We start from the raw sequence: 20,068 nt of genomic DNA, 5'->3' as shown, positions 1-20,068 counted from the left end.
GGCACACAATACCTTCAGCACACAGGAGTTCTTTCTTAGCTTTTTTTGATTTTTTGATACAGGTACAATGGCGGATGATTTTAGGAGAATTGCAAATTAGGATGCCAAGGAAATTACATGCAAACATGATATCTTATCAGTTTAACTTCACTGTTCCTTCAATCGTACTTGACACGGCATGTTCATCGTCAGTTGTTGTAGTACATCTTGGAATACGAGCAGGTACTACATATGCATCAATCCCTATCAGGGAACTCACACTCACACTGCAATTAAACTCTGTTCCATTTTTTAGATAACAATGTCAACTTGAAGAAGCAAGACTATATTATACATGGAAGCAAAGAGTTCGGTACCCAAAATGAGTGCATGTGAAAAATACAGCATACAGCATGACACCAAAATCATGTTCAGCCATGTTGTTTTCACACTGAAGAGGGCGGTTGTTCCATTCGACACTGAGCGAACTGGATTGAACTCTCGCGGGTCTTGAATTGGCTCCCGTTTTGCCTGACCTTTTAAACGCATTGGAGATAATCTCCTGTTAATCAGTGGAAGGAGCAGTAGTTCGGCTCTGATTGAATGATGTCTGATCAAACTGATATTCACTTCTCCGTCTCCAGAAGGCTAGGTCAAAACTGATATTTACTTCTCCGTCTCCAGAAGGCTAGGTCAAAACTGATATTTACTTCTCCGTCTCCAGAAGGCTAGGTCAAAACTGATATTTACTTCTCCGTCTCCAGAAGGCTAGGTCAAAACTGATATGTACTTCTCCGTCTCCAGAAGGCTAGGTCAAAACTGATATTTACTTCTCCGTCTCCAGAAGGCTAGACCAAAAGTGATATTTACTTCTCCATCTTGTCGGAAAATTGAGCTTGATTACAATTTAGGATTCTGAGATTTAGCCAGCCAATGAGATTGTTTTAATTTCAATCAATCAGCTTGTTTATCCTTTCGCCAATCATGTACAAGTCCATATTCATTGTAACCATTCATGAACAAGGCCAATATTTACTTTGAGAATATAAATAGGAGACTAAACGTCTCTTCTTTAGTTTGTTAGTTCGTTCAGATCTCGTTCCATAAAGTCATCTGTTGCAGTCTATACGCGGTTTATTCTTCCATTCCTGAACTTCAACCTAGCCTTCTTAACAATTCCCACACATCTCCAGAAGGCTAGGTTAAAACTGATTTCCATGAGTATATATTTGGGAACTGACACTTGCTTCCACATTTACACGAGTCCTTGATCGAAAACGAATATTTACTTCTTCATTCCCACAAATTTCGGTGAAAACTTGTATATTCTCTTTCATTCCTTGGGACTTCTACATTTCCAAATGACTGTACTACACAGGATCTGTATAATGTACCAACACCAACTGATAATTACCTGATTTCCAGGAATCCATTTCAAAATGTCTTCATTCCCAGGATCTAGGTCAATGCTGATGTACTTCTCTATTCTCCGAAGTCTAGTTGGAACTAAAATTTACTTCTTTATCTCAGGAGTCTGGATGAAAATTTAAATTCACTTCTTTGGAAATGAAGATTAACTGGAAAGCTGTGTATTCAGATCACCCACAAATACCCATTAGTGTACCACAGTGTCAATTCCAAAGAATGAGCCATTGGTATAAACCTGAAAAATCATATCAACGTCGAAATGATTTAGAAGAGCCAGGAAGGATGTCATATGCATTTGTTAAAAGAATACCAAACCAGAATATGACATTCAAGTGTGCAGTAACAGAAGCAAATCTTCATTTGTTTATGACCATAAAGTTGGTGGTACTACCATTGTTCCTGGTGTAACATATGCTGAATTGGTTTTAGAGTCTTGTTTCCTTTGCATTGAAAATTCACACTTAAAGTATGGTGAAGTCAGTGCTGAATTGTTGACTCCTCCTCAAAAGAAATAATATTAACACTTCTGAAGAATCATTCACATATGAGGCAACCTGTGGAAATAACATGCAAAAGCCAAGTCTCGATCAATGAAAAAAGAATGTTATGCTTGCATTGGACATAGAAGAAATACAAGCTTTGTCTCATTATTAGTGAACAAATTAACACACAATTGTGTAGTAGTGAATGTCTACAACCCTTCCAAACCATCTTTATAGATATAGCAAGCAACAATATTAGAATCATGCGTCAGGATTTAAAGTTGCTTAATAACAAAACAACTAATGTATTCCAGCAAACAAATCTGACAACTACTGCCTAAATTAATGACGTGGTTGAAGAATTATCTACTGAAGGATCAACTGTCAAGATGTTACTTTTCATCAATTGAAGGAATATACATAAATTTCTCATACAAATAAGAGCAATGATTGTTTAAATGGACTCCCTTGGATTAGTTCAAGTCAATGTCGAAGATATGTTTTTAACTGATGCTTGTTTATAATTGTTGGAGGATCAAGTAGTAGACAGTACATGTTTAATGTAAGATCAGAAATTGATAAAGATTACTATGTTGATATCCGAGAGCTTGTCTCAAACAAGCAAGCACAATTGTTTTTGATCTTTTCAATGAATACCCATTTCGAGCTTACCTTATTAAATCTGGGAACACATGTTTGCATTGTTACTAACCACATTGCTTGCAACTTGTTGTCACTGGCCAAACTTATGACTAGCCTAAAAATCTTCACTACTGATGAGATAAATGGACAGATTCCACATGTGGTTGAAACACGCATATAATTTCAGGATTATATTGATTATTTCCATCAATCACTTCAGAGTGGATACATTATGTGAGTTTCGGGAAAAGCTGTTTGTTGCACTGATAGAAATGGGTGATCATGGTTTTCAACTTTGAAGAGAAAAAAAAACGTCTTGGAAAATAACAACATCAGAATCAAAGGCAATATCCAGATTTAGGGAACAGGCAGATGTTACATTTTTCCAGCTACTTTTGTCACTCTATATGATACTTCTGCACAAATTCTCTGGCAGTCCTGATGCTCTGATCCTTTTCTTGAAATATTCTTTGTCAGCTTTGTTATGTTGGTACTTATTCACGCATACATCAGGGCCATGAATGGACATTTCTGAATATTCATTGGCAACACCAGTATACAACATGTTGTCCATTGTATAGTCTTCATTTTCAGTTCCATCATTTAGATCAACCAATTGCACTGTAAGTAGATTCACTGAGAATACATCGCACCATACACCAGAGTGGAGTGGAACAAACCATTGTATTTAGTAGTATTCATCACAATTTTGAAGCTGATTTGAGTGCCATAGGTCACAACAGTCAGCTGGATGTTAAATCTTTTGAGGTGAGAATAATGATAACATTTCTTAGTGAAATGTATACTAACAGAATTAGAGGTATACATGTTTTAAATTTCTTTGTTGTCGAAAATGCTCCACAAATAGAAGATATGATCAAAAGTCATTTCCGAGGAAGTGAAATCTTCAAACATCTAGATTGCACCATTCAGCCCAGTTAAATTGTCTGTTGTGTCATACAGGAAAACTGATTCATTGTGAATATAAGACTTCAGTTTGTCTGCAAGACATAGCTTATCAGCAACGACAACAGACATTGGCTTTCCTGGATCACCGACGTATCCTATTTTTGAATCTATATCTCTGTTGATACTACACCATTTCATTTCATAGGCAAGTTGACTTACAATTCTACCATTGTTTTGATCAATATAATATAATTTCATGGGCCTCTGCTATTATTTCTCCACTTTCATTCAGCAGAACAGTACTGCAGATGGCAAGAAAATCTGACCAAGTGACACTGGGAAAGCAGTTTTGTATTGTATTCAGGACAGTAAATATATGCATAGGCCAGTCAATATCAGGATGCAACACTGAATATGAGGGCATGAAGGACAATATCACGGTGGGACATTAATTCAATAACAGGAAGGAGCAGTCAATGTTATGTGGAACAGTCAATATAGGGTGATGACAGAGAGTATCAAAGTGTGACCTTGATTTAATAACAGGACAGGGCAGTCAATGTCATGGTAATGCAGTTAATATCATGTTATGACAGAGAGTATCAAAGTGGGACCTTGATTTAAAAACAGGACAGGGCAGTCAATGTCATGGTAATGCAGTCAATATCGTGTTATGACAGATAGTATCAAAGTGGGACCTTGATTTAATAACAGGACAGGGCAGTCAATGTCATGGTAATGCAGTCAATATCATGTTATGACAGAGAGTATCAAAGTGGGACCTTGATTTAATAACAGGACAGGGCAGTCAATGTCATGGTAATGCAGTCAATATCATGTTATGACAGAGAGTATCAAAGTGGGACCTTGATTTAATAACAGGACAGGGCAGTCAATGTCATGGTAATGCAGTCAATATCATGTTATGACAGAGTATCAAAGTGGGTCCATGATTTAATAACAGGACAGGGCAGTCAATGTCATGGTAATGCAGTCAATATCATGTTATGACAGAGTATCAAAGTGGGTCCTTGATTTAATAACAGGACAGGGCAGTCAATGTCATGGTAATGCAGTCAATATCATGTTATGTCAGAGTATCAAAGTGGGTCCTTGATTTAATAACAGGACAGGGCAGTCAATGTCATGGTAATGCAGTCAATATCATGTTATGACAGAGAGTATCAAAGTGTGACCTTGATTTAATAACAGGACAGGGCAGTCAATGTCAGGGTAATGCAGTCAATATCATGTTATGACAGAGAGTATCAAAGTGGGACCTTGATTTAATAACAGGACAGTGCAGTCAATGTCATGGTAATGCAGTTAATATCATGTTATGACAGAGAGTATCAAAGTGGGGCCTTGATTAATAACAGGACAGGGCAGTCAATGTCATGGCAATGCAGTCAATATCATGTTATGACAGAGAGTATCAAAGTGAGGCCTTGATTAATAACAGGACAGGGCAGTCAATGTCATGGTAATGCAGTCAATATCATGTTATGACAGAGAGTATCAAAGTGGGACCTGGATTTAATAACAGGACAGGGCAGTCAATGTCATGGTAATGCAGTCAATATCATGTTATGACAGAGAGTATCAAAGTGTGACCTTGATTTAATAACAGGACAGGGCAGCCAATGTCATGGTAATGCAGTTAATATCATGTTATGACAGAGAGTATCAAAGTGGGACCTTGATTTAATAACAGGACAGGGCAGTCAATGTCATGGTAATACAGTCAATATCATGTTATGACAGAGAGTATCAAAGTGGGACCTTGATTTAATAACAGGACAGGGCAGTCAATGTCTTGGTAATGCAGTTAATATCATGTTATGACAGAGAGTATCAAAGTGTGACCTTGATTTAATAATAGGACAGGGCAGTCAATGTCATGGTAATGCAGTCAATATCATGTTATGACAGAGAGTATCAAAGTGGGACCTTGATTTAATAACAGAACAGGGCAGTCAATGCCATGGTAATGCAGTCAATATCATGTTATGACAGAGAGTATCAAAGTGTGACCTTGATTTAATAACAGGACAGAGCAGTCAATGTCATGGGAATGCAGTCAATATCATGTTATGACAGAGAGTATCAAAGTGAGGCCTTGATTAATAACAGGACAGGGCAGTCAATGTCATGGTAATGCAGTCAATATCATGTTATGACAGAGAGTATCAAAGTGGGACCTGGATTTAATAACAGGACAGGGCAGTCAATGTCATGGTAATGCAGTCAATATCATGTTATGACAGAGAGTATCAAAGTGGGACCTTGATTTAATAACAGGACAGGGCAGTCAATGTCATGGTAATGCAGTTAATATCATGTTATGACAGAGAGTATCAAAGTGTGACCTTGATTTAATAACAGGACAGAGCAGTCAATGTCATGGGAATGCAGTCAATATCATGTTATAACAGAGAGTATCAAAGTGGGACCTTGATTTAATAACAGGACAGGGCAGTCAATGTCATGGTAATGCAGTTAATATCATGTTATGACAGAGAGTATCAAAGTGGGACCTTGATTTAATAACAGGACAGGGCAGTCAATGTCATGGTAATGCAGTTAATATCATGTTATGACAGAGAGTATCAAAGTGTGACCTTGATTTAATAACAGGACAGGGCAGTCAATGTCATGGTAATGCAGTCAATATCATGTTATGACAGAGAGTATCAAAGTGGGACCTTGATTTAATAACAGGACAGGGCAGTCAATGTCATGGTAATGCAGTCAATATCATGTTATGACAGAGAGTATCAAAGTGGGACCTTGATTTAATAACAGGACAGGGCAGTCAATGTCATGATAATGCAGTCAATGTTATGTTATGACAGAGAGTATCAAAGTGGGAGCTTGATTTAATAACAGGACAGGGCAGTCAATGTCATGGTAATGCAGTTAATATCATGTTATGACAGAGAGTATCAAAGTGGGACCTTGATTTAATAACAGGACAGGGCAGTCAATGTCATGATAATGCAGTCAATGTTATGTTATGACAGAGAGTATCAAAGTGGGAGCTTGATTTAATAACAGGACAGGGCAGTCAATGTCATGGTAATGCAGTTAATATCATGTTATGACAGAGAGTATCAAAGTGGGACCTTGATTTAATAACAGGACAGGGCAGTCAATGTCATGCAGTTAATATCATGTTATGACAGAGAGTATCAAAGTGGGAGCTTGATTTAATAACAGGACAGGGCAGTCAATGTCATGGTAATGCAGTCAATATCATGTTATGACAGAGAGTATCAAAGTGGGATCTTGATTTAATAACAGGACAGGGCAGTCAATGCCATGGCAATGCAGTCAATATCATGTTATGACAGAGAGTATCAAAGTGGGACCTTGATTTAATAACAGGACAGGGCAGTCAATGTCATGGTAATGCAGTCAATATCATGTTATGACAGAGAGTATCAAAGTGGGACCTTGATTTAATAACAGGACAGGGCAGTCAATGTCATGGTAATGCAGTCAATATCATGTTATGACAGAGAGTATCAAAGTGGGACCTTGATTTAATAACAGGACAGGGCAGTCAATGTCATGGTAATGCAGTCAATATCATGTTATGACAGAGAGTATCAAAGTGGGACCTTGATTTAATAACAGGACGGGGCAGTCAATGCCATGGTAATGCAGTCAATATCATGTTATGACAGAGAGTATCAAAGTGTGACCTTGATTTAATAACAGGACGGGGCAGTCAATGCCATGGTAATGCAGTCAATATCATGTTATGACAGAGAGTATCAAAGTGGGACCTTGATTTAATAACAGGACAGGGCAGTCAATGCCATGGTAATGCAGTCAATATCATGTTATGACAGAGAGTATCAAAGTGGGACCTTGATTTAATAACAGGACAGGGCAGTCAATGTCATGGTAATGCAGTTAATATCATGTTATGACAGAGTATCAAAGTGGGGTCTTGATTAATAACAGGACAGGGCAGTCAATGTCATGGTAATGCAGTCAATATCATGTTATGACAGAGAGTATCAAAGTGGGACCTTGATTTAATAACAGGACAGGGCAGTCAATGTCATGCAGTTAATATCATGTTATGACAGAGAGTATCAAAGTGGGACCTTGATTTAATAACAGGACAGGGCAGTCAATGTCATGGTAATGCAGACAATATCATGTTATGACAGAGTATCAAAGTGGGGTCTTGATTAATAACAGGACAGGGCAGTCAATGTCATGGTAATGCAGTCAATATCATGTTATGACAGAGAGTATCAAAGTGGGACCTTGATTTAATAACAGGACAGGGCAGTCAATATCATATCAGTCAATATTAGGAATTGATATTCACTAAAAACAGTTTAGGGATCAATACGTTGATAATGTGCACATGGTCAATATCATCCATTAAAAGAATTGTAGATATCTATTTTAAACAGTCAATATTCCCAGGCTGTGATAGAGAAGGATAATTTCTATTCTGTGAACTCTAAATTCAGAAATACATACGGAGAACGAACTATATACATTTCTGTCAACACTGAGTAACAGTAAATACTACAGCAACCTTTACATAATGTGTATATAGCCCTTTCATAACCACTATGTAACCTTTCTTTCGCAGGTAGACAGCCATCAGTTCAAATACACCAACTATTTTTGGCTAAGAACATATCAGAATGTTGTTAGGCTTCAAAGAAAGTTCAGCATGTTTTGCTCGTATACATGCAGAACTAACAAATGGCAGTAGTAGGAACAGTGAACGCACAAACTCCTGTACATAGCTCAACCTTTAGCTGGGCGTTATTTTGACTTATTCAGTGCTATAATATATAGCTGATAGACGATAAAATATTGAAAGTGGACAAGGTTTTCATTTACAGACTTTATTTTGAAAATATTAGTTATAAATATTTCAAATATGCACAAGCAATATAGACAATTATTTAATTAGCAATCACAAATATGTACAACTTTCTGTATTATGAAAACGAAATTATCTTACATCATGGCCACAAGAGGGCGGTGTTTAAGTTTATTGTGCTTGATTCTGAGAATGTTAAGTTGACAGGGCTGTCCAACACTGTGTACAACAAAAAAATAATTTTCGCGAATACACTGTATTCTGCAGACAACCTATAAACAATCTATGTTTAATATGGCTCAAGTGTAATGTACACAAAACGAGGAAATACAGTTTACACAATATCTAAATGCATGCAGAGTAACAACTGTTAATGCTTTCAAAGAACGTACATCAAGTTAAAAAAAACATTACAGAAAATTATAAATTATAAAATGTTTCAATATGGTGGTGTGCGTGCATGTATGTATACAACAGTTACAATTTCTATTGCCCCAGATAAGAATTTGCAATTTTTGAAAAACAGTCAAATAATATGCAAAAGTTTCACTTAAACATCACAATTTTGTAACACTAAGCATAATACCTTATGACATTACCCTGTAAACTATCCTATGAGTTGTTCACCCGAGGTACTGTGTTGGAATTTCAGATACCATATTTACTTAATTAGAAACGCATCTCCAAGTACATAAACCAACAAGTGTATGTCTTTTAACTGGGTCATTACTGACTGACTTTTGACTGACTTTAGACTTAACAGACATTCACATGCACAGAAATTGAAATTAAAAATATTGCTTTGATTAGTCAGTTATAGGAATAACACAATAAGCTGAGGGTGCAGGTCAGTACCGAGTACACCAACAAAACTTCAGTGGTCAGGACAGATGCAAGTCATGGGACCACAAGACATTAAGATAAGTTCGCTACCATTAAAAAAAAATATACTCAGAAATTTTTGAAATCCAGCAAACCCTAACCAGGTTACAGCAATGTTCAAAATTCTGAAATAAAAATATATAGTCACCAAACTAAATTTTCCACAAAATTACCTCAAAGACTTATCAAAACTGCATGTTTTGAGTAGTTTACAACTATAGCAGAAATATTCCATATTGTATCTCAAAATTGTGTTGCATGGTCTATGTAGTGTTATAAGAGCTACATATTGCAGTCATGAAAAAATAAAAAAATTGAATATTAGTGTTAGTAATTCATAGAATGATGTGTTTACACGGATTCCTATGAATAATCTTGAACACGTCCTTCTTTCTTTGTAAAAAAATGAATGACTGGCATGTATGCGAAATATCACACAATAATTTTTCAAGGATTTACTTTTTAGTGATTATTTTGTTTGTGTTTTAATGGTAGCAAACTACGGTATCTTCAGCCGATTGAATCATAATGATTATTTATAAAACTCCCAAGCTTAGATATTGCTTAATTAATTCGTTGGAAAAAAAAATGACTAGACCACATAGACTAGTAATACAATATTAGAGATAGTCCTGTCATAAAAGTACATTCTGATTGGCTGTAACACTGATAGTAATAAAGTACATAAAGTGAAAACATCCCCCCCTCCCTCCCCCACCAATAATCATATATAGGTAATTGTACAGTAGTAACTTTTTAAGAATCATTTTTACAAGTCTTAAAGAATTTAGAAAATTGTAAATAATCCAAGAAATATATTTAAAATGCTTTTCTAACTGACAAAGGCACAAATGGATGAAATGCTACAGACACTATGTATACATATACATAGCCCACAACTAGAGAATAACTATGACAACAGTAATATTGAATATAATTTTGTATAACAAAATTAAAAAAAAGAAAAGAAAACTCGGTCAGATAAATATAATGTAAGTATAAATGAATTCTTATCTAGTCTGTAGAGGAACTGACGAGATTGTAATCAGGAATACAGCTTATACATGTTATGTGGCTTTTTGTAAAAAACATAATATGCTGTAACAGCTGATGAAATATGCAAGATTCCTGTCACAGCAAGCCACAATGATATCATTCAGGCAATGAGGAAACCTTTCAGAGCTTGAAAAACTATGATTCAGATCTCAGTATAAAATATTACATTCAAATAGATAAAAAGTACAATGATATGGTTCTTCTTGATGACGGTCACCTCTTTGCAACAATGTGTATCTGTGAATTAAAGAAGATAAAAAACATTCACATCATCGCTGTTCACAAATCGTTATACATATGTATTCGTAAATTATGTAATTCGTATTGAATTGTACAAAATAGCTAGTCACTACCTTGAGTAAATAGTGTTTTGTTTCGGGCAAGGATTTTAGGCCCTCAGAAACATACTAGAAAATTGCTATTTTCAGAAAAATTCCATGGAACACAATGTTAAAGAAAAATTGCATTTTTTGACACTTTTTAAAACCCAGATTTTTTAAATAATTCAGAACAACAAAAAGTACTCCATCATTAACAATATAGGATATTTTCAGCCTATGTCACCAGGCTAGATTTTGAGATATTACATAATACTTCTGCCATAGGAACCTGTGGTAAAAGTGTTATAATAGTGTCAAAATGGCGACTTTCCACTAAAATACAACCATCAATTTTTCGAAAAAAATGCTGGTGGCCACCAACTTTTTTTAGGTCAATACCTTATATTGCCTTGGAGTGGAGTACAATTTATTGCAAAATGAATAAATTCTGGTTTTTTTTAAATTATCAGTAAGCTTCTACTTTAATTCTGAATACAATAAAACTAAATGACACTTTTTAATTTATTACTCTGAGGGTAAAACAACAAAGTCATTTCAGAGCCCCCCCCCCCCTCCCCCAAGAATTCTCACAAATTGTATATTGGCAAGAATATTAAAAAGAGTAACCTTACTAACCTCGCTGAGTATCACCCATGCCTTAGCATCTGTTAATACACGTAACCTAAGCGTGTCAATTGCACCCAGTGTAGAATCAATATTAGCACCAGCCTTTCCACCTATAAATTGTCCTGAAAATTAATTGGAATTGAAATGTCAGGACAAATCAGATGGCTGTTACAGTAGCTTACATATCAACATTCTGATGACCACACCCACCACTGATTGTGCCCTGTCCAGACTGGCATTCTGATGACCACATCCACCACTGACAGTGCCTAGTCCCGACTGGCATTCTGATGACCACATCCACCACTGATAGTGCCTAGTACAGACTGACATTCTGATGACCACATCCACCACTGATAGTGCCTAGTCCAGACTGACATTCTGATGACCACACCCACCACTGACAGAACCCTCACTTTCCAATTTTAATCAAGTACTTACCTACTTCATAGTAACCATCAGCAGTTCTTTTATATGATGATTTTGTTTTACTTTGTATCTCTAATAAACCTTCTTGTTTCTGTTCTAGCTGATGAGGTAGTAGCTCCACAGTAGTATTTGAAAACACATCACCAGGATGCTCCGTGTTACCACTGGTAAATCTGTACCTTTAGAAAGTAGATGTATAAACTAGATCTTATAGATGACATGATATCCCAATTATCATAGTAATAGACATTATGCAGAGTATAGTTATAATTATATCCATAATACAAACAAAAGCATCACAGTTGCCAATTATTTCATGTGAACAAACAATGTAATTTACATGTTCTGTACTCATTGCATGGGACCCACATTGAACTTGAAATGTTGCAATGATAGTGGTGCTTTAATATTATGTTTATAAGCTCATTATTTGTAAATCATGTTCCTAAATCTTTTTTTCCAGATGCAATATCTAACAGAATTATATAGACTTTACACAAGTTAGTCACATTGCCTTTTAAAAAGGTCATGAGTATAAAGGTTGGCAAAAAGTAGAATGCAGCTACATGTTTAAGATCAAGACAAAGGTCTATCACAATTGTATACATACTGTGGAATACTTTATTTTCGTTAGAATAAACTTTCGCTGAAACGACTTTTTGGGCATTTTGTATGTAATTTATTTTCACTGATTTTTGACGAGTTGAATGTGAAATATAGAAAAAAAAAAGTATATTCGCTGGATTTTATTTTCACTGAATCATCCCTTCAGCGAAAACAGCGAAAATAAATTCCGAGCGAAAATAAAGTATTCTACAGTAATTGAACATGGTTATCAGTTGATTTGGTAATAATTAAATAATATCTCTTTTTGGTCATCCTCATACCTCGCACATGGAGTTTGGAGTTAAAATATGTACGCAAATAAAAGTTTCCTTCTCGAACACTATTATTCTCCATGGAATTACAGGCACTTACTTTTCAAAGATAATAGGTTGTGTAAACTTAAAGAGGATTACGTCCCCAGCTTTTGGCATAACACCCCAGAAAAAGTCCTGGCCTTTGTAAGCTTTTTCTAATGAGTATTTCATGTAGACTTTGATTGTTGTTGACACCTGTGCAGTTGGATTTTCATGTGCTCTGTGTAACGGTTGCTTTCCAAAGTCTTTATCCTACATGAGGTAAAACATAGTGCACTTATAAAAACCTTGCCCATAAAAACAAAAGCAATAGTACATGTATGTCAGCCACCAATCAGGTAAGGTATCTCACTCAATTTTGGAACATAATTTTAATGCACTAACATTAAGCAAAAATCTTTGATCTGAAACTTGATAGTGTACTAAATGATAAGAATCTATTCATTCGGTTGATATTGAGTTACATTGAACTACATGTATGAATACAAATAAATACGATTAAGTATAACTCTTAATTTATATGTCACATATTTGAGTTCCAGTATATATTAAAAAAAAAACTTTCCAATGGTATTGGATTCAACAAAGTAACAGTGTATCTTAATTAACCAATAATTAATTAACCATATCAGTATGTACATGTATTGTCTCACCTTAAGCTTTTGTACCTTGCCAGGCAAAGAAGAATGCATGCCGACATGTTGGAATAACGATGGCTTGAAGCGTATTCTCAGTGCTGCCTTCTCTCTGGCACAGTGTTTCTAATTATCAGTGAGAGAGAGAGAGAAGAAAGTGTTTTGTCAGTTCAAAAAACAGAAAGAAAAACAAATCATGTGGCAGTACCCATTTTCATCACTGACAAGTTACTTTCAGACCAAACGGGAATTGCCATGAGAATACGACAAAGTATGTACAAAGACAGTGGGTGATTGTATCAATCAATGTTTAGCAGAGGTTGATGTGATCCTGAACTGCCTTAGTTCATACTATCTGGTGTTCTTGCGATCATTTTAAAAATAAAAAAATCTGCTTGTAGTCATAATTTAAGAGCTAATGTCTGAGAAAAATGTCTATCTATTATATTATTGACAATATACAATGAGTGCACAGGGCTCTAATTATCAAGGCAGAGGCTGAAAATAATGCAGAATACTCACAACATCTTTTTCTGGGTGGCACACTTTCACCCACAAAATATGATCCAATAACCAATCAATGGGCTTGTCTCGATGAAACATTAGAAAAAATTCTATGACTAAATTCAAGTCTGAAGTTTTAAAAAGCTTTCCTAGAAGTAAAAAGAAAAGCCGTTATTTAAATTTTTACAAAAAACTAGGATAGCACAAACACAACATGGCATTATACCAATACATAAGTAGGTTGTAAGTGCATCAATTGGATACAGTTGTTTACACATGTTTAACCTTTTCACAACCAGACTTTCTCACCCAAATTTGTCCGCACTTTTTTTTCAATTTTTTCATTATTTCTGGAACTGAACCCTAATTTTAAAGCCAACAGACAAAGTTTGAGTAAATTTTTCAGTTTTTACTCTTTTAAATTTGGCTATTTTTGTCCCAATCTTCTAAGGATAGCGCAGACTGCAAGCTAATTACTCTTTGGAACTTTTGATGAAAAGAGGAAACTGGTGGTGAAAAGAGGAAACTTGTGATGAAAAGAGGAAACTGGTGATGAAAAGAGAAAACTTGTGATGAAAAGAGGAAACTTGTGATGAAAAGAGGAAACTGGTGGTGGTGAAAAGGTTGATTTTCCAATATTTACTACAGGGTATTTGTCAGTCCAAAAATATGGGCATAGCTTTTAATATAGATTGATGTGTTCCAAATTTTGGAAGAACAATATTTGTTTGATATCTTATTGGCTGGACTACTGTGATATCTTCTATATAGAAATTATAAACAAGAACTCACCTATGAAACCTAATGAAGAAAATTCTAACATGAACCAGTCATCTTGTTTTTGTTGAAGTGCAAAATTGTTCATGGTTGTTATATACCCTGGTTTGGCGATGATATCGTCTTCTAACTGTTGCAAAAAACAATCAAAGAAAGCTTAGAAAGAACTCCCGTGTGCTGAGAGTATTAGAGACACAGTAAAAATTAATTCAAAATTACTTGTTCTTGAGATATTGATGGAAATGCAAATCAGAAAATTAAAATGAACAGATTTGAGTGTAAAACTAATAAGATCTGTGCAATGCAACAGACCTTCTATGTACCAAGATTCATTGAAATGTGATCAGAACCAAAAAATTATGAATTATCATGCTAATTAGGGAATTGATATGAACAGATTTTAACCCAAAACTCATCAGATTTTTACATTGTCCTGGAGCATCTACGTACAAAGTTTCATTGAAATGTGATGATTAGTACTTGAGATATCAGTGTGAAAGTTGAAAATTGATTAATTATGCAAATTAATGATTAATATGCATAAATATATACCGAAAACCAATTGGCACTCAGCATAGTTTAGATTCATTTAAAAGTGATGAATAGTACTCAAGATATCAGTGGAAAAGCTGAAAATTAAATAATTATGCAAATTAATATGCACAATTATTTACCCCCAAGCTAATCAGGTCTCTGCATAGTCCTAGGTTATCTATGTACCAAGTTTCATTGAAATGTGATGATTAGCAGTTGAGATATTAGTGGAAAAGCCGAAATATTGAATAATTATGCAAATTAGGTGATTAATATGCACAAATATTTGTCCCAAAACAATCAATCTCTGCATAGTCTTTGAGTATCTATGTACCATGTTTCATTGAAATGTGATGATTAGTAGTTGAGATATCAGTGGAAAAGCTGAAAATTTACTGATCATTATGCAAATTAGGAAATTAATATGCACAGATACTCAAAACTAATCAAAACCTGGCATTAGTACAAAGCATCTATGAACCAAGTTTCATCAAAATCCAATGAGTGGTTCTTTAGATATCAGTGGAACAGTCATGGAACAGCTAAAAATGAAAATGAGGTAATTAATATGCACAGATTTCTACCAAAACCTAACCAAATCTGCACATTGGCACAGAGCATCTATGCACCAAGTTTCATCAAAAAGCAATGTATGGTTCTTGAGATATCAGTGGAACAGACGGACACATACACACACACACATACAGACATACAGACAAACTAACTGCAAAGACTCCCATTGTGTGCTTCGCACGCAGGAGTCTAAAACGTTTTAATCTTAGGCAATAGGTACATGTATGTATCCTCGGGGGCGAACATCCGGGCATTTTCATCGCAACCATCGCAGTGAAAACAAAGGCCAAACACTCGCAGAAAATGGTACTTTGGGATGGTTGACTCCCCTGAACAGTGTAACAAGATTAGCCCTGCGTGTGTAACATATATAAATTTGGTTGTTTAGGATTACTTCAAAGTTGAGTTTGTGTTGTTTTTTTACTAATTTTCACCGGCTCGACCGGCGTTCCACAGCAGCAGGCACAGTCCATAGAAATGTATGTTACAGTGGTGCGCGTCTTAGCAACATGGAACGCCTTGTGACGTAGCTCCGCCCCAAGGATACGAGTGTGTTATCTGTGTAGTATTCGAAGAACAATTCTGAGGGACACATACCTGAACATAGAAAGTGGCTTTAACTTGTGCATACATCATTAAAAAGGAAAAATCTAAATTTTGTTTTGTCCTCCATCTGGAACATAAAAACAAGAAAAAAACCATGTCATTATGAATGTGGAAAAACAAATTCTCACAAAATTATATTCACCCATAAAATCACAATTGGGATAAACGAGATAAGGCAGGCTTTAGGCAAATATTCAAGACAGATATTCTAGACAGGGATTTAAACTGCAGATGAGGTATTATTAGAGAAGAACACAAGATAGCATTGAATACAGACTGAATCACTAGCAGGACACAAATCAGCAGTGGGCAGGACAGAATACAAAAGATGTGAATATATGTACAAAATAGGATATAGGATGGGATTATGGATACAAAATAGGATACAAGATGGGATTATGTGTACAAGATAGGATATAGGATGGGATTATAGGTACAAAGTAGGATACAAGATGGGATTATGGGTACAAGATAGGATACAAGATGGGATTATGGGTACAAGATAGGATATAGGATGGGATTATGGGTACAAAATAGGATACAAGATGGGATTATGGGTACAAGATAGGATATAGGATGGGATTATAGGTACAAGATAGGATATAAGATGGGATTATGGGTACAACATAGGATACAAGATGGGATTATGGGTACAAAATAGCATACAAGATGGGATTATGGGTACAATATAGGATACAAGATGGGATTATGGGTACAATATAGGATACAAGATGGGATTATGGGTACAAGATAGGATATAGGATGGGATTATGGGTACAAAATAGGATACAAGATGGGATTATGGGTACAAGATAGGATATAGGATGGGATTATAGGTACAAGATAGGATATAAGATGGGATTATGGGTACAAAATAGGATACAAGATGGGATTATGGGTACAAGATAGGATACAAGATGGGATTATGGGTACAAGATAGGATACAAGATGGGATTATGGGTACAAGATAGGATATAAGATGGGATTATGGGTACAAGATAGGATACAAGATGGGATTATGGGTACAAGATAGGATATAGGATGGGATTATAGGTACAAGATAGGATATAAGATGGGATTATGGGTACAAAATAGGATATAAAATGTGAATATAGGTATAAAATAGGATATAAAATGGGAATACGGGTACAAGATAGAATATAGAATGGAATTATGGGTACAAGATAGGATATAAGATGAGAATATGGGTTCAAAATAAAATATAGGATGGGAATATGTGTACAAGATGTGAATACAGTACGAAATAGGATTAGATTATGGGTACAAGATAGGATAAAGAATGGGATTATGGGTATAAAATAGGATAAAGGATGGGATTATGGGTACAAGATCGGATATAAGATGTGAATACGATACAAAATAGGATATAGGATAGGATTATGGGTACAAGATAGGATATAAGATGTGAATACGGGTTCGATATAGGATATAGGATAGGATTATGGTACAAGATAGGATATAAGATGAGAATATGGGTTCAAAATAGGATATAGGATGGGACTATGGGTACAAGATAGGATACAAGATGTGAATATGGGTTCGAAATAGGATATAGGATAGGATTATGGGTACAAGATAGGATATAAGATGGGAATATGGGTTCAAAATAGGATATAGGATGGGATTATGGGTACAAGATAGGATATAGTATGGGATTATGGGTAAAAAATAGGATATAAGATGTGAATCTGATATGAAATAGGATACAAGGTGGGATTATGGGTACAATTTCCTCTACTACCTTAGTTGAATCTCCCCCATCAATCGTGCAGTCTAACATATATCTTCATTCCCAGTGTTGTTCATACATGTATAAGCACAAAATCAAAGTGATGACGAATACTTACTTAACTCGTTCTTTAGGATCACCAAAAGTTTCTTTCAAATTATCCAGGTCTGGATAATAGCCAACAGGTGGTGCTATCACTTCAATGAGACCAGCACCTACTTCTATTGGAAACCTTAACAATCAAAGATACACAAATTCATCTCATTGACTAATTCATGTCAAATTCATCTCATTGACTAATTCATGTCAAATTCATCTCATTGACTAATTCATGTCAAATTCATCTCATTGACTAATTCATGTCAAATTCATCAAATTCATTACCGGAAATTCAAACAACCACCGACCCTTTAACACTAAAAAGAAATTTGTGATGGATAATTGAGAGAGCCCACAATTCAGTGAGGCTTTGACACTTTGCCAGACTCAGTTATACATATAGCATGACATTAGATTACAGACATAATGTAGGTATACATGTACATGTAGTGTCATGATTATTCCACATGTAACTTACCTGTCTTTAATTAGCTCTGCTTCCTGTTCTATATATGATAAATCAGTCTGTAACATGTAAATTATAAGAATAACGGTTTTATGTTAATACTGAGAAGGGTACAAGTTAGTAGTAAGAATTTGAAAACCCGTGATTTTCTTGGTATTGCAAATCTTTGTAGATCCCAAACAAACCATATGAATATGTACAAGGGGATATTTGTCCTATTTCGTATTTCTTTTTTGGCAAGAAAGTTTTTGTTTTTCACACCTTCCTGTACTTCCATACGATCTGCCATTTTCTCTTTTGATAACATCTGTGAATTCGTGGATTGTGTTTTTGTATTCAAATTGCATACATCTTTCAACACTGCCATGCTATAAAATGTGTGAAATTAGTGTTGTATAGATCCTATCTGTTGTTGTGTCAAAGGAGTAGAATGCTGGCATGGTTTTCTCTAGTTTTTGGCATCAATAATGCGATGAATTTTCTGGTTGTCTTAGTAAATAAGTTTGCCTAAGCTACATGTATCTGTCTCAAAATATTTCAATATCAAAATTTGACACTAGAAACTAATTTAGTTGTGTATTTTATTCCCCAATATTTTCTTTAATGGACTGGAGGAATATACAAGTGATGTAAGAGATGTAATACTACAAGTGATTTTTGCCTTCTGGGAATGTACATTACGGGAATAGATATTCATAAGGGTTTATCGCTGAATTCAGGGCTCTTTTGTTATTGTCAAGAGCATTATTATACATCACCAAAAACATAGAATTTACCTCTCTGTAGAATGACGTACAGATGTGTTTGAAAGTGTTACGAACATGTTTGAATTATTCTTTATTTAGAAATAGTCTGTCATGTTAATATCTCATTTGAACACTTTCTATTGCTTATTGCAGCGCTATCATTCAGTAGGCGATGAAAATACTGAACTGAAACTGAACGTTCGCACATAGCAAAACATTCTTCATTGCTATTTTGGACTGATATCTATCATTAAAGTAATACTACAAGCATGAAACAGGTGTATAATAATAAGGTTATCACAAGAATAATGCAAAGCATGCATCCAGAGAGTACAGGGATTGTATCAACCACCGTTATGGGTCAATTTATATGATCACTTTACTACATGCATATGTTGCAGTATTCTTGTAATAACCTCATAAAAAAATCATAAATTTTGACATAATCCGACAGACTTACTTCTCCAATGAATACTACAATAACACACTCTAATTTCTCTTCATCTGACAAACCATCCACTAAAGACTGTAGAGTCTCCAGTAAATAACTCTGGACCTCTCTTTTAATAGTCGGTAGTCCTATTACTATGGAAACTAAGAAAAGACATTTCAAATATTATTCTGAAATCAAGTTTTCACAATGCTTGCAATGATTCAGTGACAGATTTTAGAAAATAATCCTTAAACATTTTTCAAAAAAAAACTGAAGGATTTTCATATAACATAAACTGATTATAAATATGAAATTATTATTGAACACCATTTGCAAAATCTTGATGCCTGAGCAGATGATTACCATAATAGTCAGTGAGTAGTTTGAACCATCGCGATAATCTCCTTGCT

General features: G+C 35.1%; 1 protein-coding gene across 1 annotated transcript in view; it reads right to left on the bottom strand.

Annotated features, from left to right (window-relative positions):
* Positions 1–9,897: 9,897 nt before the first annotated feature.
* Positions 9,898–20,068, bottom strand: part of LOC102807521 (alpha-1,3-mannosyl-glycoprotein 4-beta-N-acetylglucosaminyltransferase A-like) — a 73,432-nt gene continuing 63,261 nt past the window's right edge. The window contains exons 4-14 of the mRNA XM_085497729.1: positions 19,686–19,819; positions 18,492–18,538; positions 18,033–18,146; positions 16,156–16,231; positions 14,467–14,581; positions 13,693–13,823; positions 13,189–13,296; positions 12,594–12,787; positions 11,628–11,794; positions 11,196–11,308; positions 9,898–10,476 (exon numbers count right to left, since the gene is read on the bottom strand). Coding sequence (XP_085353855.1) covers positions 10,453–10,476; positions 11,196–11,308; positions 11,628–11,794; positions 12,594–12,787; positions 13,189–13,296; positions 13,693–13,823; positions 14,467–14,581; positions 16,156–16,231; positions 18,033–18,146; positions 18,492–18,538; positions 19,686–19,819 — 1,223 coding nt within the window. The 3' untranslated portion in view covers positions 9,898–10,452. The remainder of the gene's footprint in view (positions 10,477–11,195; positions 11,309–11,627; positions 11,795–12,593; positions 12,788–13,188; positions 13,297–13,692; positions 13,824–14,466; positions 14,582–16,155; positions 16,232–18,032; positions 18,147–18,491; positions 18,539–19,685; positions 19,820–20,068) is intronic.

The sequence above is a fragment of the Saccoglossus kowalevskii genome, chromosome 4, assembly GCF_978046115.1.
Source record: "Saccoglossus kowalevskii chromosome 4, keSacKowa6.1, whole genome shotgun sequence".
NCBI lineage: Eukaryota > Metazoa > Hemichordata > Enteropneusta > Harrimaniidae > Saccoglossus > Saccoglossus kowalevskii.
Note: the sequence above shows the minus strand (reverse complement) of the source record. Positions and strands in the feature narration are given on the sequence as shown.